The sequence below is a fragment of the Phocoena phocoena genome, chromosome X, assembly GCF_963924675.1.
Source record: "Phocoena phocoena chromosome X, mPhoPho1.1, whole genome shotgun sequence".
Lineage (NCBI taxonomy): Eukaryota > Metazoa > Chordata > Mammalia > Artiodactyla > Phocoenidae > Phocoena > Phocoena phocoena.
In genome coordinates, this window is record NC_089240.1 from 32,074,057 (window position 1) to 32,099,186 (window position 25,130).

The window sequence follows — 25,130 nt, forward strand, 5'->3', positions numbered from 1 at the left end:
CTATATATTATATATATAAAAAAAAAGGAAGAGAACAACTGAATCAATAAACAAATCTACCAATGATAGTAAACTGTAAGTACTAAACTAAGATAAGCATAAGACTAGACACAAATTAGATGCAGAAAGCAAAGACCAAGTCTACAGTTGCTCCCAAAGTCCACCACCTCAATTTTGGAATAGACAATGATTCATTGTCTATTCAGGTATTCCACAGATGCAGGGTACATGAAGTTGATTGTGGAGATTTAATCCGCTGCTCCTGAGGCTGCTGGTAGAAATTTCCCTTTCTCGTTCACACGGCTCCTGGGGTTCAGCTTTGAATTTGGCCCCTCTTCTGCATGGAGATGGCCTGAGGGTGTCTGTTCCCTCCCCAGACAGGACAGGGTTAAAGTAGCAGCTGATTTGTTTTTCTCATCTGGCTTATTTCACTTAGCATAATGCCCTCCAGGTTCATCCATGTTGTCCCTAATGTCCCAAGACTTCCTTCTTTTTTATGGCTAAATAATATTCCATTCTGTGTATATACCAGATTTCTTTATCCATTCAACTGTAGACAGACACTTAGATTATTTCCATATCTTAGCTTTTGTGACTAATGCTACAATAACATGGGAATGCAGATATATCTTTGAGATACTGATTTCATTTCCTTTAGATATACAATCCAGAAGTAGGATTGTTGGATCATATGGTAATTCCACTTTAGCTTTTTGAGGAAACTTCATACAGTTTTCCACAATGGCTGTACCGATTTTAAATCCCACCAACAGTGTTCAGTAGTTTTCTTTTTTCCACATTCATGCCAGCACTTATTTTTTGACTCTTTGAACAGGTGTGAGGTGATGGCCCACTGTGGTTGCAATTTGCATTTCCCTGATGATCAGTGATGTTGAGCACCTTTTCATATACTTGTTGGCCATTTGTCTGTCTTCTTTAGAAAAATATCTATTGAGGTCCTGTGCCCATTTTCCAATAGGGTTATTTGTGGGTTTTCTTGCTATTGAGTTGTATGAGTTCCTTATGTATTTTAGATATTACCCCATATCAGATATATGGTATGCAAATATTTTCTCCCAGTCCAGAGGTTGCCTTTTCATTGGGTGATTTTTTTTCCTTTGCTGTGCAGAAAAATTTTAGTGTGATATAGTCCTACTTCTTTATTTTTGCTTTTGTTGCCAGTGCTTTTGATGTTATATCCAAAAAGTCATTTCTAAGACTAAGGTGAAGGATGTTTTCCCTTGTTTTCTTCTGAAATTTTTACTTTTGATTTATACAGGGTTTAGGTCTTATGTTTATATCTTTAATCCATTTTGAGTTGATTTTTGTTAGTGGTATATGATAGGGGTCCAATTTTATTTTTTTGTATATGGTTATACCACTTTCCTAGCACCATTTATTAGAGACTATCCTTTCCCCATTGTGTATTTTCAGCAACTTTGTCGAAGATTAGTTGACTGTATATGTGTGCATTTATCCCCAGGCTCTCTGTTCTGTTCCATTGGTCTATATGTCTGTCTTTATTCCTGTATCATTCCATATTGATTACTGCAGATCTGTAATAAATTTTGAAGTTACTAAGTATGAGGCCTCTAGCTTTGTTTTTATTTCTCAAGATTGTTTTGGCCATTCAGAATCCTTTAAGATTGCATATGCATTTTACAATTTTCTTTTATTATTTCTTCAAAAAATGCCATTGTGATTTTGGTGGGGATTGCATTGAATCTGTAGACTGCTTTGGATAGTATGGACGTTTTAACAATATTGATTCTTCCTGTCCATGAATATTTATTTATGTCTTCTCTAATTTCTTTCATACTTGTCTGTTAGTTTTCAATGTACAGATCTTAACATTCTTGGTTAAATCTATGTCTAAGTACAGTTGACCCTTGAACAATATGGGAGTTAGGGGTGCTGACCTTCCAGCAGTCAACAGTCAGCCTTCCGTATATGTGACTCCACACCAACAGATTTGAACCAATTACAGATCATGTAGTACTGTAGTATATGTATTTTTAAAAATCCATGTATAAGTGGACCTATGCAGTTCAAACTTGTGTTGTTCAGGGGTCAACTGTATTCTTTTTCATGCTATTTTAAATAGGATTTTTTTTCATTTCTTTTTTCAAATAGTTCATTGTTAGTATATAGTAATGCAACTGATTTTTGTATGTTGATTTTGTATCCTGCAACTTTAATGAATTCATTTATTAGTTATAACAGTTTTTCCTGGAATCATTCTACAAATAAAATCATGTCATCTGCTAACAGAGATAATGATCTCAGAGGAAAAGCTTTTTTTTTTCAACATTGAGGATGATATTAGCTGTGGACTTTGCATATGTGGCCTCTATTATGTTGAACTAATTTTCTTCTATTCCTAGATTGTTGAGGTTTTTTTTTTTTGTCATAAAAAGGTGTTGAATTTTGTCAGATTTTTTTCTACATGTCTTGAGATGATCATGTGTTTTTTATCCTTCATTCTGTTAAAGTGGTTTATCATATTAATTGATTTTCTTATGTGGAACCTTCCTTGCATCCTATGGTTAAATCCTATTTGGACATGGTGTATGATCCTATTAATGTGCCATTGAATTCAATTTGATAGCATTTGTTGAGGATTTTTTGCATCTATATTCATCAAGGATATTGGCTGGTAGTTTTCTTTTTTTGTGGTGTCTTTTTCTGGCTTTGGCATCAGGATAAATTATACTTGGAAGTATTCCCTCCTTTTCAATATTTTGGAAGAGTTTAAGATGGATTAATGTTAATTCTTCTTTAAATATTTGGTAGAATTCACCATCTGTTCCTGGGCTTTTCTTTGTTGGGAGGATTTTGATTATTGATTCAATGTGCTTAATATTTATGGATCTGTTCAGATTTTCTGTTTATTCATGATTCTGTCTTGGTAGATTACATTTTGGGGGGAATTTATTCATTTCTTCTAGGTTATACAATTTTTTGATATATAATTGTTCACAGCAGTCTCTTATGATCATTTTTATTTCTGGGGCATCAATTGTAATGTGTCCTTTTTCATTTATTATTTTATATATTTGTCTTCTCTTTTTTTCTTAATTAGTCTAGGTAATTTTGTTGATTTTGTTATTTTTCAAAAAACAAACTCTTAGTTTCACTCTTAGTTGATTTTTTTTCTATTGTGTCTTTGATTTATTTCTGCTCTACTCTTTATTATTTCCTTCTTTCTGCTAACTTTGGGTTGAGTTTTCTTCTTTTTCTAGTTTCTTGAGGTATAGAGTTAGGTTATTTATTTGAGTTCTTTCTTCCTTTTTTTTTTTTTTAAATGTAGGCATTTATCACTATAAACTTCCCTCTTAGTACTACTTTTGCTGCACTCCACAAGCAATGTTGTGTTTTCATTTTCGTTTGTCTCAAGATATTTTCTAACATCTTTTTGACTTTTTCTTTGGTTCATTGGAAGTTCAAGATTTCATTGTTTTTTTTAAAATTAAAATTTGATTTTTAAATTTCCACATATTTGTGTATTTCCAATTTTCCTTCTGCTATTGATATCTAGTTTCATTCCACTGTGGTGGGAAAAGACAACTGGTAGGATTTCAGTCTTCTTAAATTTGTTTAGACTTGATTTGTGACCTAACATGCAGTCTGTCCTTGAGAATGTTCCATGTGCCCCTGAGAGGAATGTAAATGCTGTTGCTGTTGAGTGGAATACTCTGCGTATATTTGTTAGAACCATTTGTCTATAGCATTGTTCCTGTCTTCTTTTTTCTTATTGATCTTCTTTCTCAGTTTTCTATCCATCATTGGAAATGGGATTTTGAAATCTCCTATTATTATTCTATTGCTTTCTATTTCTCCTTTCATTTCTGTTAACCTTTGGTACATATATTTAGATACTCTGTTGTGGGGCATATGTATAGCTATAATATGTATAATCGTTATATCGTTCTGTCAAGCTGATCTGATATAAGGTCCTTCTTTGTCTTTTCTGACAGTTTTTTATTAAGTCTACTTTGCCTAATATAAGTAAGGCCATCCATGCTCTTTTGTTTACCATTTGCCATCTTTCTTTCCTTTAAAACTTTCAGCTTATGTGTATTTTTAAACCCAAAGTTAGTCTCTTATAGACAGCATATACTTGGATCTTGTTTTTTATCCTATCAGCTACTGTCTCTTTTGAGTGGGGAGTTTGATTTATATTTAAAGTAATTATTGATAGGGAAGGACTTAGTATTGTCATTTTGTTGTTTTCTGTATGGCTTATAGCGCTTTTGTCCATCTTTTCTTCTCTTGCTGTCTTCCTTTTTGTTGTATTGATTTTTTTTCTAGTAACATGCTTTGATTCCTTTCTCATTTTCTTTTGGGTATCTTCTATAGGTGTTTTCTTTGTGGCTACCATAGGGCTTACATAAAACACCTCATAAGTTTAACAATCCATTTCAAGCTGATAACTTGACTTCAGTTGCATACAAAATCTGTACACTTTGTTAGTGATGTACAAATTACATATTTTATATTGTGTATCCATTAATATATTTTATAATTATAGTTATTTTTATACTTTTGTTTTTTAACTTTTATGCCACAATTAAAAGTGATTTATGTACCACTGTTACGCTATTGAGTTTTGTGTATTTTTCTATATATTTACCTTTACCAGTGAGCTTTATACTTTCGAATGCTTTTGTGTGGCTGTTTGGCATCTTTTCATTTCAACTTGAAGGACTCCCTTTAGCATGCCTTGTAAGGCAGGTCTAATGGTGATTAGCTCCCTCAGCTTTTCTTTGTCAGGGAAAGTATCTACTTCATTTTTGAAGGATGGTTTTTCTGGTTATAGTGTTTCTGTTTAGCAGTTTGTTTTTTATCACTTTAAATATATCATCCCTCTCATTTCAGGCTTACAAGGTTTCTGCTGAGAAATCTGCTGAGAGTCTTACAATGATTCCCTTGTATGTGATAAGTTATTTTTCTCTTGCTATTTCCAAATTCTCTTTTTGGCTTTGTTGACATTTTGATTATGCGTCTCATTGTGGAGTTATTTGGTTTCATCCTATTTAGAGCCTTTTGAACTTAATGAATCTGATGTCCATTTCCTTCCCCAGATTTGGGAAGTTTTTGGCCATTATTTCTTTAAATAAGCTTTCTGCCTCTATTTTTCTCTTTTCCTTTTGAGACTCATAATGTGTATATTGGTCCTCTTGATATTGTTGTGTAAGTCCCTTAGATTTTCTTCACTCTATTTTATTTATTTTTCTTTTTGCTCCTCTGACTGGATAATTTCACATGACTTTTCTTCAAATTCTCTGATTACTTTTGCTTGATCAAATCTGTTGAACCTCTAGTGAATTTTTCATTTCAGTGAAATTTTCAGCTACATTCCTCAGCTCCAAAATGTGTTTGGTCTTTTTTTATATTTTCTATCTCTTTGTTGAAATTCTCACTTTGTTCATGCATTGTTTTCCTGATATTGTTGAACATCTTCATGACAGTTATTTTGAATAATTTGTCAAGTAATTCCTATACCTCCATTTCTTTATGGTGTGTTTCTGGAGACTTATTTTGTTTCTTTAACAGGGTAATTTTTTTCTGTTTCTTCATTTTCTTTTTAACTTTGTGTTGGTATCTACACATTTGAAAAAAATAGCTACCTCTCCCATTCTTTACGGACTGGCTTTATACAGGGAAAGATCTTCACCAAGCAGTGCAACTAGAGACTCTGGGGGCCTCTCAGATCTTTTCTGTGAATATGTCTTTCTGATCTTGTGTGTGAAGATTACTAATTAGAGGGGCTTGCCAGCTTCTGTTTTCTCAGGAGTTTGTAATCTCTTGCTCCCTCTGGTGTCTGTCTTCTGTAGTGTGAGTACTCTGAAATAGCACACTGCCCAGATCTTTTTTCAGCAGCCTCTAGGCATCTAGAGTTTGTCATGTTCTCTCAGTTCCATAAGACAAGCAAGACAGAAATCAGAACCTTAAGCAGCCCACTGAAAAGCCAGAAATTTGGATGCATGTTCCTCTCTTCTTTTTCTGCACTTATGGAGAGCCTTCTGAGCTATATCAGTTTCTGTCTGCCATACCATGAGACCTCTGTAGAACCAGTACCCTGCCCAGCTCTTTTTTGTTCTCAGAAACTACCGTGCTTCTGGAGTGTGTCAGGTCTCATCAATACTTCAAGATAGGCAAGACGGAAGCCAGTTCCCCCCAGCAGCCCCACACCTCCAATATCCAGATGTTGGACGTCTGGTCCACTCTTCTCTTCTTCACCTGGGAGAAGTGAGACCTGAGAATTCCCTCCTAATCCTGTGGTACTGTGCTCAGGAGGGAGAGCTTGTGGTGACAGCATCCACAGATTTTCCTAATAGCTTCAGAGCAGCTGATTTTGCACTCACCTGGAGGGCAGAAGCCTCTTAACTGGTTTCAGAATTTCTCACAATGGAAATTGGCCTGCATATTTTTAAATCAGTGTCTCCATGGAACTGATCTGGGGCTTCCTATTCTGCCATCTTCCTGCCATCACCCCTCTGGATATTCTGTTTTATACGTCTCTTATTTATCGGATCATGCATCATTGCCTAGCACTGGTAATAAAATGTTTTAAAACGATAACAATCATAATGACTATATTAATATTAATTAGTCCTTGTCAGGTACTTTCCATGTGCCAAGAAAGATAATAATCTTTATGGGTATTATTAATTTAACAGAATGAAAACTGAGGTTCAAAAAGACTAAGCAAGTTGCCTGAAGTCATGCTCCCAGGTAGAGCTAAGATTCTAGTCTAAGCCATCTGTATCCATAGTCCACTTTCTCAGACCACCTACTATGATACTCAATACACATTTACTGAAAGGATCAGTGAATCCCAACCTGAATCTCCCATCTGCTCTTCTATGTTTCACTGTTGGATCTTTTCTAGGAAACTGTTCTTTACCTTCTGCCTGTATCTCCCCTGTCAGTTTGGATTTTAAATTCCTCACAACCTCCCATGTACTGTGCCTCTCTCCTGCTTTCTTCTACCAAGAAGTTCCTCAAATTCTTTCACAGTCTTCATCTCAAATGTAATCTACCTTGACTTCAAGATGGTCACTTGAATCTTAAATGTCACTCAGTTCACTTCAGATCATAGCAGCTCATCTTCAGGCCCAAGAATCTTTAATGAACCTGTAAAGTACTTATGTCTTACTTAGCAAGTGGAAAACTGAAGGAGAGTGAGCAAATGTCACATTGGAATAATAGTAAAAACAAAGGCTTTATGATAGCTGCTGTGGTCAGGCATTTTAGATATTAATTTATTTAAAAATAATTGAATTTTCATTTGTTATTCAGTTATTCAGTTATTATAGGGACAGCATTGTATTCTTTGTACACTATAAAAATAAAATGTGATTGAAAATATCTTTAAGATTCCATTTTTGTCACCCTGCAAAGAATGACATTTTTCGGTAATTTAAAAAATGCCTCCTCACTATTATTCTGTAAGCATTCCATAAAGTAACAAGTATCAGACTCACAGCTGCATAACAGCATTAATGTTTAACTGTAGTCCTATGCAACAGGATATAAACCAAACCCTACCCATCAAGTTCTCATAAAGAGAACAGGGTAATGATACAATTTTAAAGGTTGATATTATATTTTTGTTCCAGAAATCCCGAGCCATTCACGGCATACTTCCTGCCTGGCAGTGATCCTGAGTTTTTTGTAAAACCTCAGGTTGGAGAACTTCTTCCTTTTGACACTGAAGGAACTCTAATAGTTGTGGGTTTTAAACCCAAAATGTACAGCAGGAAATACAAAGCAACATTAGCAATACAGGTGAGTTCTACAAAGGCAGTAGTCAAGAATGTTTGATGTCACAAAAGTCATTAAATGACTTTGGGAGAAAAGGTTTCACCCAATGATCACAGATAAAGAATAGCAACATTATTTTGTAAAAGTCAACATATTTCAACTGTTCTGTATTGTTTTAACTTCCTTTTGGTCAATAAAGAAATTTTAAATGTGAAGTATAGCCAAAAATATTGTTATCACCAGTGAAAATAGAAAATTATTTCTCTTCCATATTAAGGAATTGTGGAAGAGATAAATAATGACTGTAAAGTGATTTGTATAGTCACATATTATTTTCTGTAATAACCTATTCAAAGACTTTAGGTGATTTGCGATAGAGATTTTGAAACCTTTGATTAAGGGATAAGATGTTGTCAAAATGTTAAAGTCTAAAATGAAGAAAATTAAATAGAAGATAAAATTTATCTTGAATTGAAAAAAAAAAGATGTGAAATGGGCCATTAATGTAAAATAATGTTAAAATGATCATTTTATTAAAAGTTAAGGTAAATACAATTCTGAAAATTTATCCAGTAAACAACACTTCTCCATAAAATTTCCCACATATATGCCACTAGGAACATTTTGGCTAAAGATAACTTTCAAGTTATTTCTGAAAAGATGCCTATTGCCACTGTCTGTTTTCAGTAGCACAGGCACAAGGGACTTGTAGTCTTGTTTTGAGACACAACTACTGATCCCAAAATGTCTACTAGACTTCTGAATCAGACATTAATTAAGCAGCACCATTGGCAGAAAAATGTGTTGTTACTGTTTTAATGAATAGAGAAAAATGTTGGATATTGCTTGAGAAAATTATTTTTATTTTTCATCTTAGAGTCCTTACAACCCAGGTAATAAAAATATAAAGCCTCTGGAGACTTGCTGCACATAACCCACTCCTGTGTTAGTATTTGATTTTAAATGATCATGTTGATGTATTTCCTTCTTTTTTTTTTTTTTTTACATCTTTATTGGAGTATAATTGCTTTACAATGGTGTCTCAGTTTCTGCTTTATAACAAAGTGAATCAGTCACACATATACATATGTTCCCATATCTCTTCCCTCTTGCGTCTCCCTCCCTCCCACCCTCCCTATCCCACCCCTCCAGGTGGTCACAAAGCACCGAGCTGATCTCCATGTGCTATGTGGCTGCTTCCCACTAGCTATCTATTTTACGTTTGGTAGTGTATATATGTCCATGCCACTCTCGCACTTTGTCACAGCTTACCCTTCCCCCTCCCCATATCCTGAAGTCCATTCTCTAGTAGGTCTGTGTCTTTATTCCTGTCTTACCCCTAGCTTCTTCATGACATGTTTTTTTTCTTAAATTCTATATATATGTGTTAGCATATGGTATTTGTCTTTCTCTTTCTGACTTCACTCTGTATGAAAGACTCTAGGTCCATCCACCTCACTACGAATAACTCAGTTTCGTTCCTTTAAGCAAAAGAAATCTTAACCTCTACTTTACACCATAACCAAAAATTAACTCCAGATAAATTGTGGACTTCAGTGTGAAAAATAAAACAAACAATGCAATAAAAAAATAGGCAGAAGATCTAAATAGACATTTTCCCAAAGAAGGCATACAGATGGCCAACGACACATAGAGAGATGCCCAATATCATTAATTATTAGAGAAATGTAAATCAAAACCACAGTGAGATATCACCTCAAACCACTCAGAATGGCCATCATCAAATGTCTGCAAATATTAAGTGCTGGAGGCGTTGTGAAGGAAAGGAAACCCTCATACACTGTTGGTGGAAATGTAAATGTAAATTGGTGCAGCCACTATGGAGAACAATAGGGAGATTCCTTAAAAAAACTAAAAAAAGAGTTTCCATATAAGTCAGTAATCCCACTCCTGGGCATATATCTGGAAAAGATGAAAACTCTAATTTGAAAAGATACATGCACCCCAGTGTTCATAGTAGCACTAGTTACAATAGCCAAGACAAGGAAACAAGCCAAGTGCCCATCTACAGATGATTGGCTTAAGAGTATGTGGTATACATATATAATGTGTATGTATATATATATATATAATGAAATATTACCCAGCCATAAGAAAGAATGAAATATTGCCATTTGCAGCAACACGGATGTTCCTAGAGAATATTTTACTTTGTGAAGTAAGTCAGAGAAAGACATACCACATGATATAACTTATATGTGAAATCTAAAAAATAGTACAAATGCATCTACATACAAAGCAGAAGTGGACAGATACAAACTACTGTACATAAAACATAAGCAACAAGGATTTATTGTAGAGCACAGGAAATTATATTCAATATCTTATAATAACCTATAATGGAATATACTCAGAAAACAATCACTGAATCACTATGCTGTATACCTGAAACTATCACTATAGTGATAGTTTTGTATCATAGATAGTATTGTAAATCAACTATACTTCAATTTAAAAAAATCAAAGGGCACCAAATCAATTCAGAGACTAGAGCAGTTACATGAGGAGTAGGGGGAGTAACCAGATAAAGAGCTAACAGTGTCCACAGACTTCTTTCTTATCTCTAGAGGACACAGAACACGCTGTTGATTTTTGTAGCTTCATATTTAAAAAGAAGTCTGAAAAAGCATTAAAAGATTTTACTTGGAGTTTCTTATTTGAGGATCTCAATTTGCTCATTAGTATGTGAATTTTCTGAAGAATGGAATCTAAGAGTTTTCTGAGATTCTGAAAGTTCCATATGGAGCTGACACTGTACATTTTAAAAAATACATATGCTGATTTGGAATTTGTGAATGTTGGCCAAGTATCTATCAATTCACTTATGTGTTTATTCCCTTACTTAATAAACACATGCTGAGTACTACTCCAAGCTAGGTTCTGTACTGAGCCTTGAGATAAAAAAAACAAATGAGCATTGGTCAGACCTTCCTGCAAGTGCTCCCTGACTGGTGGGGAAGACAGGTGTAAATAGGTAGTTTCCAGACCACATGGAAAATGCTGTGATTGAGACCTTGGTGTAGAAAGACAGAGGTGGGGACCTGGCTGGGGAGTAAGAAAAGGCTTCACAGAAGACATTACATTTGACCAGGATATTAATGGAGTTGTTGTCTTCTGGGTATAGAAGGAGAGTGTGGCCTCTCAGACTGGGAGGAGGGACGTGTGCCAAAGCCTAAAAATGTGACAGTACATAGCATGTCCAGGAGTAAGCAATGGTTGGAGCTCAGGATTAATGGGCTGGGGATTAACAGAAAATGTGGGAACAAATGTTGATGGGAACACATTCTCAGCTAAGGGACTACATAGAGTAAAGGGGTAGGAAGATGGGTAAATAAAGGACATTTATATTGAAATGGCCAGTTAGCAGGTGAATATATGCATATGGAACTCAGAACATGGGTTTGATTCTGATAATTTTGTGACTTATTAGTATGAGTCAAAAGGAAAGCATGATAATGTTTATAGTAAGCTTATAAAAGCAGTGGTTCTCAAATCCTAGTATGCATTAGAATTGTCTTAGTTGATTGCTAAAAATGCAGTTACAAGGTTCACTCTCCTCCATTCTGATTCATTATTTGGGGCTAAATGCAAGAATCTACATTTTAACGTGTGTTTAGGTGCTTCTAATGTTCACACGTTAAGACAAAATATTCAGTAAGAGAAGAGGGCCATGGATATGACTCTGAAAAACAAACATTTAAAAAGTAGCAAGCAGAGAGAAGAGGCAGTGGTGTAAACTAAGAAGTTAGTTAAAGAGAGGAATATCTAGATCCTGCTCCTGATGTTGGGTACAGCAGTCCCGGGTCTTGTCCCCACTGAGCCAAACAACCACATAGCAAGGATAGTTCCTGGAGAACAGACTGGGCAACATGGGGTATTTACCCTGGGAAGGAAAGAGTTAAGCTGGGATTGTGAGGAGCCTCCTTGTAAACAAAACACATGGTTCAAACATACAATCAGGAAGAAAAAAAATTGTCATTCACTTAAGATTTTTCTTTTAACCTAAATCAATATTGTAAGGGTTTGTTTGTGACCATTTCTTTTAGTCTTCTTATTTCTAGAGATGTCTTCATTTTGCCCTTACTCTCAATTTATACTTTCTCTAGGCATAGATTTCTGGGTTCATAACTATTTTTCCCCTCAGCATTTTGCAGTTACTACCCCATCTTCTATGACTTTTCTTGTTGATGAGAAATCTGTTCTATGTCAAGTTTACCTGAAAGGTAAACTGACTTTCCTTTTTAACTTTTAAGGTTTTTTTCTTTCATTCTTGATTTCCTGAAAATTTCTCTATTATGTATCTAGCAATGGGTCTATTATGTTATTTTATTATTGTTATTATTATTGTTATTATTCTGCTTGGTACTCAAAGTGTGCCATCATTTTGAACACTTATATCTCTCTTCCATGTCAGAAAATTCTCAGCTAATATCTTATCAAATATTCCTCCTTGCCTGCATTTTCTGTATTCTGGAAAGAGATCCCAAGAGCTTAGGGCCTGAAGCTTAAGTGTAAAGGATCTCAATCGATCTTGTGGGAATATTAACAGCTTGTACATATATTTTACCTTTTTTATCTCTTTGCTGTGTGGTAGATGAAGTGTTCAGTGCTATCTTCCAAGTCAGTAATAGTCTTTTCAGTGGTGTTCTGTTTAGAGTTTATCCTGTCTATTGATTTTATTGTTTATTTTGATGATGTTTTTTATTTCTTGTATTTTGATTAGTTTTTTTTATGTTCACCTTTTAAATATATGTAGCTTCTCGTTTGATGTTTTCTTGTTCATTCCTTAATAAGATTTTATCTTTGAGTATCATAGCAGTGTTTACTATAAAGTATTTGTCAAAATATTCCATAAAGTTAATATCATGAGGAGATAATTCCTGTTCTGATGTTTATCTTATTGATTGTCTTTCTTAGCATTAGGTTTCTTCATGCATTTTGGAATGGTGGATCACAGGCTTATCTAAGGGGAATATGTATTTTTTTTTGCTTTGCATTGTTTTCTTTTTCTTTCACTTTCTGGGCTCTTTCCTCTCTGACAAGGAGTTATGAGGCTCCTTCCAGGAATGTCCTGGTGCCCTCAGTTGACAAGTAGCTCTTATATGAAGGCTTGGGCCTCCTCCCTGGTAGGGACATGAAAGATATACAGGACTGGTTAGTGAGCCTCAGGCAGCTCGAGCTTCCATTGCCTGCAGCTCTGAGCAGCAGTTACCAGTATTTTTTCACCCTACTTTTAGAAATCATAGCCCCTGGATTTAAGCAGTGAAGCCAACTCCTTTTCTCCATTTCACATGGAAGATCTCTAGTCCTTCTTATCCCAAAGAGGTAAATTTGCATCTCCCACTGCCTGCTTTGGAATATAGACCATCAGCTCCATTAACCACTCCAGCTTTCTATATTGTCTTTTGTGTACGAAAATGCTTATTTGTCTAAGTCTCTTTGATTCTGTATTTTTATATTGCTAAGTTTTTAGAGCCAAAGGGTATACATCAAAGAAGCAACAGAGTGCCTTTTTCCTAGTGTCTCTGGGTTAATTTTTAACTACAAATTTTATTAGAATGTTGGAAATATAATTAATAAAGGAAACCCAATCACTTTCAAGTAGAAATAGCTATGGAGTTTCTAGAGGTTTAATTATATAGATTATAATCAGTTACTAAAGTTTTTTTTTTTTTTTTTCTCTGTTTCAGGAAGTACTTAGCTTTGAAAGACTTATGTAAAACTTTGCAATTCAGTCAACTAGTGAGGGATATTGGAACTGGTTCTTTCTCATCAGCTATCACTGAAAAGAACCTTGGTGTCTACAGTTTAGGATTAGATAAGTAATTTCTATGCTTTTTTTCTGTCAGAGTTACTGTAGTCTCAGTGAATACATATCAGATTGTTGGATCTTTATATGTTTGTTTATTAATTAACATGTTCCTGAGTAAAACTCTGAAGTTCTCTCTGTTTTTAAGCCTTAAAATATGGTGTCTTATACAGTTTTCAAATGAAGGCCTTATCTTTTTAAAATTATATCTACAAGGAAAGGATTCTTTCCTCTTACAAGAAGCACTTTACTGAAGTGAAACATTAGCCAATGGTTTCATTTGTAAGGCAGTATCTTTATATTGACTGGTTAACAATTAATTACTCAAGTGAAAACTAAGAATATATTAGTGGATTGTTAATTCACTCCTCTGGATCTCAGCTGAGAAGTTTCCCTAATACATCTCAGGTCACTGACCACATGAATCCCATGTCTCCAGGCAGCCAGCAGGGTCCTGCTCCCTTTGTGTTCCCATCTGCTAAGATTTCAAGGGGATGAGTCTTACTTAGCTTGTCTGTTACTGATCTTGCACCATGATCTGGCTGAGGACGTTACCCCCTCTTCTCCAATGCTTCTTTTTCCCTTCTCTGCATAGATTAGATCTTCCTCCAGTGTTCAAGCTGTATTCACACTCTGCACCCTGACTCAGCCAGGTACACGTTAGACCTGAAGCTTTCTCACGGATCCTGCCTCTCTCTCTTACCTTTGCCAACGACTGGCCTCTCGTTTCCCTCCATCATGCCAGCCCTGAAGATAGGCATTTAGCAATTTATGTCCTCTGCTCCTATCTTACGTTGCATCCCAAAGAGGGAAATCTTTATATGGTATGTGATAGGAGGTAGTTTATTTGGGCGTTGATCACAGAAAGCACCCCATTAGGGGAAGAAGATAGTGAGATGATATGTGGAAGGGGAGGAACCCAAAAGAGGGTGAGTTATTAACAGGTTTGTTCTGTGTCCAAATGGATATCACTTCTCCTCAGGATCTCTGAAGTCCAAGATAGATCATGCCTCAGAGTAATCCCCCTTCTTTCTCAGAGCCAAGTGGGGTCCATATTCATCCTCCAGTACTCATTTGTCATTGCTAAGGGCTGCTCCATAGGAACATTTACTTTCTAAGGGCATTAATTCACAAGTATCTGAAAGAAAGCCCTTCAGCAGAAATTTGCAATGGATCAGGGTTGTTTATGTACTAGCCAGTGAGTGTTGAATGAGTATGGGAGCGGTACTAACAGGAACTGATGAATCACTCCCACCCTCTAATACTTATGTAGGAACTGTTGACATCTGTATCACAGAGGTGAGGGCATCCCCACTACATGCATAGGCTGTCCAGGCAGTGGTATTTGTGAGGCACCAAGAAAGTGTTCATCCAAAGTTATCTGCTTCACTCATGCCTATGGTTCTCTTTTACCAATAGCTTCATTTCTTTCAAAAGACACTGGATTCTAGATGAGTCCTCAGTATCCGTATTCATCCTCCCACATGACCACACAAATCAATTGGAAAAAGAGCATGGAACTCACCTGGGAAAAGCCATCAGATTCTTTCTCTAGGAATTTGGCGTTGGGACGGGAGAAGCTCTTTCGGTCTCAGTTATTCAGTTAGGAAAATTTGGGAGCCAAGGTATGACAGTGTATGCAGCAGACAAAACATCAATAAGGCTGAACTCCAGATAGAGAAATAAGGTAAATGTACAGAGAGAAACAAACTGGAGCTTCTATGCTGTGTCTTGCTTACTAATACCATTCAAGTGGCTTGATCATACTGCTGGGGAAGTCTGTCTATATTGATTATCCCTGGGTTACACCTGAATCCTGACATTTCTCCTTTACACTTAAACTTCAGGCACTTATTCTTTACTCTGAATGTGTTTGCCAGACGGATTTCCTTCTGGACCTATTTAAAGAGAAAGCACAAGAACACTGATATATGGAATAAGGGATGTAGAAGGTTGATGGCCTCCACATTATACCAAGGTCAGACCAAGTTGCAGTGAGGGAGATGAGGTATATAACCAGATATAGAGATAAATAAATACTATGTGGTACCTTACTTATGTATCTGAGTCAAGTACTTTTGTTCATTTTAACATTTTTGTGTTATGTGTGGTAAAATACACAAAATTTACCATTTTAACCATTAAGTTTACGGTTCAGTGGTATTAAGTACATTCACATTGTTCAGCTATTAACACTATCTATCCCAGAACACTTTTCACCTTTCCAAACTGAAACTACCTACCCATTAAACAATAACTCCCTATTCTCCCCTCGCTACAGCCCCTGGCAACTACCATTATACTTTCTGCCTCTATGAATTTGACTACTCCAGACACCTCAGATAAGTGGAATCATACAGTATTTGTCCTTTTATGACTAGCTTATTTCACTTAGCCTAATGTCCTCAAGGTTCATCCCTGTTGTAGCATATGTTGTAGCTGAATAATATTCCATTGTGTGTCTATATGTATATACCACATCTCGTTTATCCCTTCATCCATCGATGGACACTTGGGTTGCTTCCACCTTTTGACTATTGTGAATAATGCTGCTATGAAAAAGGGTGTACATGGTCCGAATGACCATCATTAAAAAATCTACAAATAACAAATGCTAAGGAGGGTGTAGAGAAAAGGGCACCCTCCTATGCTGTTGGTGGGAATTTAAATTGGTACAGCCACTGTGGAAAACAGTATGGAGGTTCCTTAAAAAACTAAAAATAGAGTTCCATATGATCTAGCAGTCCCACTCCTAGGCATATATCCAGAGAAAACTATAATTTGAAAAGATACATGCACCCAGTGTTCATAGCAGAACTATTCACAATAGCTAAGATGTGGAAGCAACCTAAATATCCATCAACAGATGAATGGATAAAGAAGATGTGGTACATATATACAATGGAATATTACCTAGCCATAAAAAAAGACTGAAATAATGCCATTTGCAGCAACATGGATGGACCTAGAGATTGTCACACTAAGTGAAGTAAGTCAGAAAGAGAAAGACAAATACCATATGATGTCACTTATATGTGGAATCTGAAATATGGCACATATGAACATTTATGAAATACAAACAGACTCACAGACATAGAAAACAAACATGGTTGCCAAAGGGGAAAGGAAGCAGAGGAGAGATAAATTAGGAGTTTGGGATTAGCAGATACAAACTACTGTATATAAAATAGATTAACAACAGGGTCCTACTGTATAGCACAGGGAACTATATTCAATATCCTGTAATCAGCCATAATGGAAAAGAATATGAAAAGAACATGTTATATATGTACTGAATAATTGTGCTGTTCACCAGTAAATCAACTATACTTCAATTAAAAAGAAAAAAGAAAATGGGTGTACAAATATGTGTATGATTCCTTGCTTTCAGTTAATGGGTATATACCTGAAAGTGGAATTGCTGTAACATATGGTGATCCTATTATTAATTTTTTGAGGAACCACCATACTATTTTCCATGCACCATTTTACAATTGCAACAGCAATTCACAAAGGTTCCACTTTCTGCACATCCTTGCCAATTGTGTAGATAAACGTATGTATGTAGACACTTTTGTATTATTCCCTTATTAACCTTCTGATGCCTACAGGGGCTGTAATGATACAACACGTTTCTTACCTAATAGAAAAATGCCAATCTTCTCCCTATTTTTAAGCATTTTATTTTTTTAATTTGTCTTTGTTCACTCCATTTTTTGTTTCTCTGTTTATGATCCTGTCTTGCTGTGGTTTATGTGTAGATTTTTTAAGTCCCACTTTGATTCATCTAAAGTGTTTTTTAAGAGTAACTGCATAAAATTTTCATGATAGCTTACTTATTGTATTATATATTCATAACTTCTCAGTCTACTGATGTCATTCTATCAGTTTGAGTGAAGTGCAGCATTCTTACCTCCCTTTATGCCCCCTTGCTTATTATATAATTTAAAAAATATTTCCTCTACAGGTATTTAGAACCACATCAGAGAAAGTTATAATTTTTTCTTCCAACATCAATCATAATTTAGAAAACTCAAGAGAAGAAGGAAAGTCTCTGGCATTTACCCACATGTTTGCTCACTGCATTCTTTCTTCCTTTCTTATATTCCAGTATTACTGCTTTTATAATTTTCTTTCTGTTTAGAGAAATTCTCTCACCTTTAGAGTCAGTCTCTAGGTGACAAATTCCACTAATTTTCCTTTGTCTAAGAATATCTGGGCTTCCTTTCTGAACAATATTTCCACTGTATATAGGATTCTAGGTGGACAGTTCTTTACTTTCAGCACTGGAAAAAAAAATGTGTCGCCTCCGTGGTTACTAATAAGGAATTCATTGCATTCTAATTGTTTTCCCCTGTAGGTGAGGTGTCATTTTTCTGAGCTGCTTTCAAGATTTTTACTCTGTTTTCATTTTTCAGAAGTGTGACTCTATTGTGTGTTGTTATTTCTTTGGATTTATCCTATTTGGAATTGTATCAGCTTTTAAAAACTGTAGGTATATGTCTTCAGCCAAATTTTGGAAGTTTTCCTCCATTATTTCTCCAAGTACGTTTTCAGCCTTATCCTTTTTCCCCTCTCTTTCTGGGATTCTGATGACATGAATATTAGATTTTTGTTATAATCTCACAGATCCCCAAGGCTCTCTTCATTTTTTAGATTCTTCTCTGTTATTCAGATTAGAATTAGAATTGTTCTATCTTTCAGTTCACTAACCCTTTTTTCTGCCCCCCTCCATTGTGCTGCTGGTGTCCTCATCATGAGCGAGAGAGAGAGGTGGTGAAAGTCTTGTCTCTCCACCACCCCAGTTGGGAGGGGCAGGAGCATCTTGTTGCTGCAGGGTGTGGGTAGATATTCAGGCTTTCCACACAGTGGTCTCCCCTGACAGAGACCTCCCCTGAAGGCAGAGCCTTCCCTGACAGAGACCTCCCCTGAAGGCAGAGCCTTATTACCACCTAGCAGGGCTGACTATGAAAGCCCTGGCCCCTACTCAACCTTCTTTGACACCACTCCAGTGGGGAATTATGGCGCTTCCTTACAGCCTAGCAAATGTGAGTCTGAAAGTCTAGGCCCCCATTTGGCCTTTATTGGTGAGGGTGAGTGTGAGGCAATAGTTTTTTCTGTAGTATTTGGCTGGAGTAGAGAAGCTATTGTTTAAGTTTTCTCTCTGCTAGGCTGACCTTTTCTGAGTCCTTTCTCTAAAGAAAGCAGACTTTCCTTGGGAACTCACAGCCATGTTGTTCCTTGAGTTCCAAGGTTGTCCTTAGTCCATCTGCCTTCTCTCCATCTTTTAGAGTAATATACATATTTATACATACATACATATATTTACTTACATATATATGTGTGTGTGTGTGTGTGTGTGTTTTAGTTGTACTTATTGGGAGGAAAATGGACAAATACGTTTACTCCATTTTCCCAGAAGAGGAGATCTAGCTTCATATTCATTTAATTAACTCAGAGAAAAAAATAACATGAATGCTTTCAGTTTATTCCAGCATCCTTGCCATCCACTTATTTCAAAAGTCAAAAGGGGTTCAGGGCCCTTTACCTCTCTACTCTATGAGACGCCAACTTTCAGCATGACTCATAGACCCCTTTGGGATTTTTCTACTATCTGCTTCCATCTTGTTAATGCCAAAAGAGATTCTAAAGTATAGGGGCTTGAGGTTAGGCCCAACGCAGTCAAGGTGAAGGGCACTCTGCATTAATAAGCCTCTGAACACTAACCTCTCCAAGTTTCCCCAGCACTTGAGGCCAGGCGTCTCTTCATGTCTGGTAGTACCCCTGTCCTACAACACAGGCTTGGGAAACTCCAAATAGCATCTCCCATCCCTTCAAGCAATAGCTCCAACCATTTGTTCCTGAAATCATTGCTATGAACTTTGTGAAAATATGTTAACATTACTGTTCTTTTTTTTAAAAAAATCATTTATCTTTCCTTCCTGATCATAAACTTACAAAAATAAAACAAATGCTTTGATTAAATGAAGCAAATAATCAAGCATAATGTTCATAATTCTATAAGAAAAATGACCTAGTTTTGCCTCAGTATTTATTTGCCTTTTAGAGATTCAATAATTGCATTTTTTTCTGAAGTGACTTCTTGTGCTAAAATAAATGACCGAAGAGTGTCTTATTGCTGACACAGATCACAGTTTGTTGCTAATGGAATGTTAACTGCTTTTTAAGTAACTCTGAATAAATCTGCTGATCCATAAAAGATTCATCTAAAAGGAATCCAATTCATTTTCTGGCTTTACCACTTCCACTGATGTGAAAAATCTTCCTCCATATTCCACTTTAGTTCAGCCATTGTAATGCTGAGAGCAGCACCTGGCTTGTAAAAGGATATTTTAATTGGGAGAGGTGACACATTTAATAATATGTCAAGGTTACCATTTAAAAAAGTCACTCCCCAAAAGAAAAATGATATTTAAGCTTGTCCTCTGGTGTAAAAACTCATCTCCAGAGTATGAAAGTTTGCTCCATTTCCAAGATCAAAAAGGCAGTACTGAAAAAGAGTCCTGAGATTTCCAAAGACAGAGAAAACTTGTGACTTCAGCTGCATCCCTGAGAATTAATTCCCTGTGTAATTTTGTATCTGGGACAACCATGACAGAGGATTTTGCAAAACTTTAGCAAAACCAAAGCTCAACACCTCAGCAGATGTCTTTGTGGCTTGAATTTCCTGTGTCTAGAGCACCTTCCTGCCTTGTGTGCCTTTGTAGAATAGTCCAGCTTGGGTAGAAAATAGTCCCATCCAGAGTATGGTTTAGAAATAGGGGCTGTATCTTTCTTCCAGGTCTGCATGTTATTTATCATTCTTTGAAACAACAATGTGTCTGAAAATAAGGCATATATTTAAAAATTATGAAATAAGATATTTATTAGACATTTATTTTTGTAAATCTCAAAAAAGAGATATTTTTTAAGCAAAGCTCTTCTTTTAGACTTATACTGCAGTCCTCCAAGGATAGATACACCTTTGCAGTTACTTAAACAATAGCTTACAAGGAGTTGTATAAGTTGTGCTGGCTACATAGATGTATACAGGCTTTAAATTGTTTTCAAGTTGTTACTTCTGTGTGTACGAAAGAAAATAATGGGGCTTCCCTGGTGGCGCAGTGGCTAAGAATCCACCTACCAATGCAGGGGACACAGGTTCAAGCCCTGGTCCAGGAAGGTCCCACATGCCTCGGAGCAACTAAGCCTGTGCACCACAACTACTGAGCCTGTGCTCTAGAGCCTGTGGGCCACAACTACTGAGCCCACGTGCCACAACTACTGAAGCCCACACGCCTAGAGCCTGTGCTCTGCAACAAGAGAAGCCACCGCAATGAGAAGCCCGCACACCACAACGAAGAGTAGCCCCCACTCGCTGCAACTAGAGAAAAGCCCTCGTGCACTAATGAAGACCCAATGCAGCCAAATATAAATAAATAAATAAAAATTTTTTTAAAAAAGAAGAAAATAATGAGTTATATGACTGAGTGACATTTCACAATGAAAAGAAATGATATTAAATCTACATTTCAGCGTCACTTGCTCTAGGTCACTATGATTTCAAATGCTGTCATTATGGAAGAATTGTGGCTCTTTTGAACCTCATATAAATGGAATCACATAGTTTGTCCTCTTTTCTGTTTGGATTTCTTTCACATAATATGTTGTCTGTGAGATTCATCCATGCTTTTGCATCTATCAGTAGTTTATTCTTTTCATTGTGAGTTATATCCCGTTATATTAATCACATTATATATATCACATTATTACATTGTATGAATGTATCATATGTATTTTTCCTTTCACTTGTAGTTGGACATTTGTGTTGTTCCCAGGTTTTGGTCTTTATGTACAAAACTGCCAAGAACATTCCTGTCCGACATTTGGTGCACATGTATAGACATTTCTGTCGTGTATTCAGCTAAATAAGCTTCCCAGACTCAATTCCAATGTGTGTATGTGGATGCTTTCCCACACCAACAAGCAATTCTTGTACTCTAGGAAGGTGTCCAAGAATTCAACTCAATTCTGACACTACCTACCCAGAAATAGAATGAGATTCCACAGGTAAAGGGCTCAGTCCCACCAGACCACCCTCCACTTCAGACACCAGCACAAGCCCAAGTTTGTTACCTGTACTTCTGGCAGACAATCTAAAAACTGGAGGACTCAACAACCCTCTCCAACTCAGACTGCCAGTCCAGGTTGTCACCTGCACTTCTGACCAACTGGCTCTAAATCAGAGGTTCCCATGACCCCCTCCTTGGGCTCAATTAATTTGCTAGAACAGCTCACAGAACTCAGAGAAACATTTTACTTACTGGATTACTGGTTTATTACAAAATAATAATCTAAAAAACTAAACTTATAAAAACAGAGAGTAGAATTGTAGTTACCAGGGTCTGGGGGGTAGGGGAGGAAATTGAGGAGATGTTGGTTAAGGGCACAAACTTGCAACTAGTAGATACATAAGTCTTGGGGATCAAATGCACAACATAGTGACTATAGTCAACAATACTGTATTATAAACTTCAAAGTTGCTAAGAGACTAGATCTTAATTGTTCTCAACTAAAAAATAAATGATAATTACGTGACATGATAAAGGTGTTCGATAACACAACTGTAGTGATCATATTGCGATATATAAACACACCTCAAACTTACACAATGTTATATGTAAATTATATCTCAATAAAAATGTATCATAAATTAAATATTTTCATTTTTCTTCATAGATCTTAGATAAAAATAGATGTCATTTCACAAATTCCCTAAAACCATTCTTTACTATTACAATGTAATAAACTTGAAGAAAAGAAACCGGAATCACATTTTTAAAAAGTCACAGGTCAGTGTTAAGAAAGTATTGTAACTGCCAAGCTTTATCTAAGACAGGGCTTTTTCTACCTTTTCTGTTTGTTCTGTTCTAATCACAAAATGTACAGAGCACCATGTCCATCACAAATAGAGACGCATGTAACAACACTGACTAAATCAATTATGTCTCAAAGGTAATAACTATTAGAACATTGCAAAGGTTAGTAGTTTAGGATAAGATTTCATTAACCATGATCAGTGGCATTTTATTTGACATACATAGATGTTTTAAAATTTTGTGTGAGCATTGAGTCATAAATGCAGATGTATAACTCATAATGTATATGCATATGAATATGTAGCGCAGAGAATTATTTCAAGACCATGCTACTATAAATGAGCATTCAGCTAAACAGTTCTTAATAATTCATTGAGCCTCACAAGTCATCTGAGACACACAGATGACAAAAACTATGCATATTTCTGAAAACAAGAGGCAAGAGTCTGTAGGTGAGAAAAATTTGGTACCCCAAAGTATATCTCTTTGGCACATTAATTATTTTAAGCTGGTTGTTTTTTAAGAAGCAACAGATAAGGGAAAAACTCAGAAAACCAAATAGGAGTTCCTTTTTGTAAGAAACATGAACATTTATAAGGGAAATCTCCATTAGTAAGTTATGTCTGCCTTACTGTACCAGGAAGAAGAGGATGACTCTAATCTCTAGAATTTCTTATCAGTGGAGAAGATGATGACTTAAATCTGCATAAAGATTGTTTACTGTTCTTTTCCTGGTAACCTCTCCTGACTCTCGCCTCCCTCAACATCATCTTTTGTCTTTAGCTGAAGATGGTATTTAAGGTGAGGGCTTCAGCCATTTTGGCGAGTTACTCATTTCTTCTGGGTCTCTCCCGTTTAGACATGTTATTAAACTTTTGTTTGATTTTCCCACATTAATTTGTCTCATGTCAATTTAATTATTAGAACAGCCAGAAGAACCTCGAAGGGCAGAGGAAAATGTCTTTCTCCTCGACAAGTCCCAGGGAAACTCAGGTCCTAAAGGAAGGAAGAACTCCAACTCTGGCATGAAGAATGAGTCAGGTGATGGTGTCTAAATCCTAATAGCAATTAACCACACTGGGGGTTTGATTGAAAATGCAGCCAGTACCATTCCACCAGGAGGTCTGAATCTTCCTGGGCCACTAACCATATTAATACTTGACCACAAGTGCTTAGGTTGTATCACCATTACCGGCTACACATATGAAAGTAAGTGCAGCTGAAATGTGCTTTTGTCTTAAAATCAGGTAAGTTTGACTTTAACTGAAACAATTGAATATAGTGTCTGTCACGATAAGTTCTGGAGTTGGACTTAAGTATGAGTCCTGGGTGAGTTGCTTAATGACCATCTGAGCCTCCATTTCCCTCACGGTAACATGGAAGCTGGGAAACCACTGTCTCCGACTTAGAGTTGTGGAGACAGTGTACATTAAGTAACACTGCAAACTAAACATTAGCAGAGTATTGATACAAAACAATTTTTGTTAGCGTCTTGGAAATTATGAAAATGCCTGTCTCCCAGGAGAAAGTGCAGAAAAAAATAAAGTGGCATGATAAGAAGTCCTTTAGACGGCCCATTGTTGGATGGTTGTCCATACTCAATAGATTTGTGAGGGTTCCTTATACATATCTGTCCACTTTTGTGTATTTACAAAATTCTCCAAAATAAAAAGTTTTTAAAAGTCCTTTAAAAGTAAAATACTACATAACGTAAGAGGAAACCACTGTACTGCTGTGGTTCTCAGAGTGGTCCCTGGGACCAGCAGCATCAACAGCTATCTGGAATCTTGTTTCCAATGCATATTCTTGGGTCCCACCTCAGGTAAATTGCATCAGAAACTCTGAGGGTGGGAGCCGGCTGTCTGTGGTTTAACATGCCCTCCAGGTGATTCTGATATACCACTAAAATGTGAAAATCATTAATATAATGAAAATAGGATTAGCCTGTGTTGGAGGTTGTCCCTAATGGAGGCTAGACTTGGGCAATCAGAGGCTCCTTACACCCCACCCCCACTCCGAGGAACTACTTCAAGGATGCAGCCTCAGATCATAATATGTTATTGAAACCATCTGGGCATATACATGACTGAACCTCGTGAAAGCCTCTATATAAACTTTTCTTTTTTTAACATCTTCATTGGAGTATAATTGCTTTACAATGTTGTGTGAGTTTCTGCTGTATAACAAAGTGAATCAGCTGTACATATCCATATATCTCCATATCCCCTCCCTCTTGCGTCTCCCTCCCAACCCTCCCTATCCCACCTCTCTAGGTGGTCACAGAGCACCGAGCTGATCTCCCTGTGCTATGTGGCTGCTTCCCACTAGCTATCTATTTTACGTTTGGTAGTGTATATATGTCCTTTCCCTTCTTTGTTCACACAGCTCCTGGGCTTCAGCTTTGGATTTGGCCCCACCTCTGTGTGTAGGTTACCCTCTGACATCTGTTCTTTGCCCAGACAGGAGGGGGTTAAGGGAGCGGCTGATTAGGGGGCTCTGGCTCACTCATGTCAGGGGGAGGGAGGGGTACAGTAGTTATAATTGGAATGCGGGACAAGCCTGTGGCAGCAGAGGCCGGTGTGACTGCAACAGCCTGAGGCACGCCGTGTGTTCTCCTCTCACCGGACAGATTCCTGGAGTCTTCCTCAGTT

At 36.6% G+C, this 25,130-nt stretch overlaps 1 protein-coding gene across 1 annotated transcript in view; it reads left to right on the plus strand.

Annotated features, from left to right (window-relative positions):
- CFAP47 (cilia and flagella associated protein 47) overlaps positions 1-8,704 on the plus strand; it is a 503,782-nt gene extending 495,078 nt beyond the window's left edge. The window contains 2 exon segments of the mRNA XM_065900147.1: positions 7,626-7,794; positions 8,648-8,704. Coding sequence (XP_065756219.1) covers positions 7,626-7,794; positions 8,648-8,704 — 226 coding nt within the window.
- Positions 8,705-25,130: the final 16,426 nt, after the last annotated feature.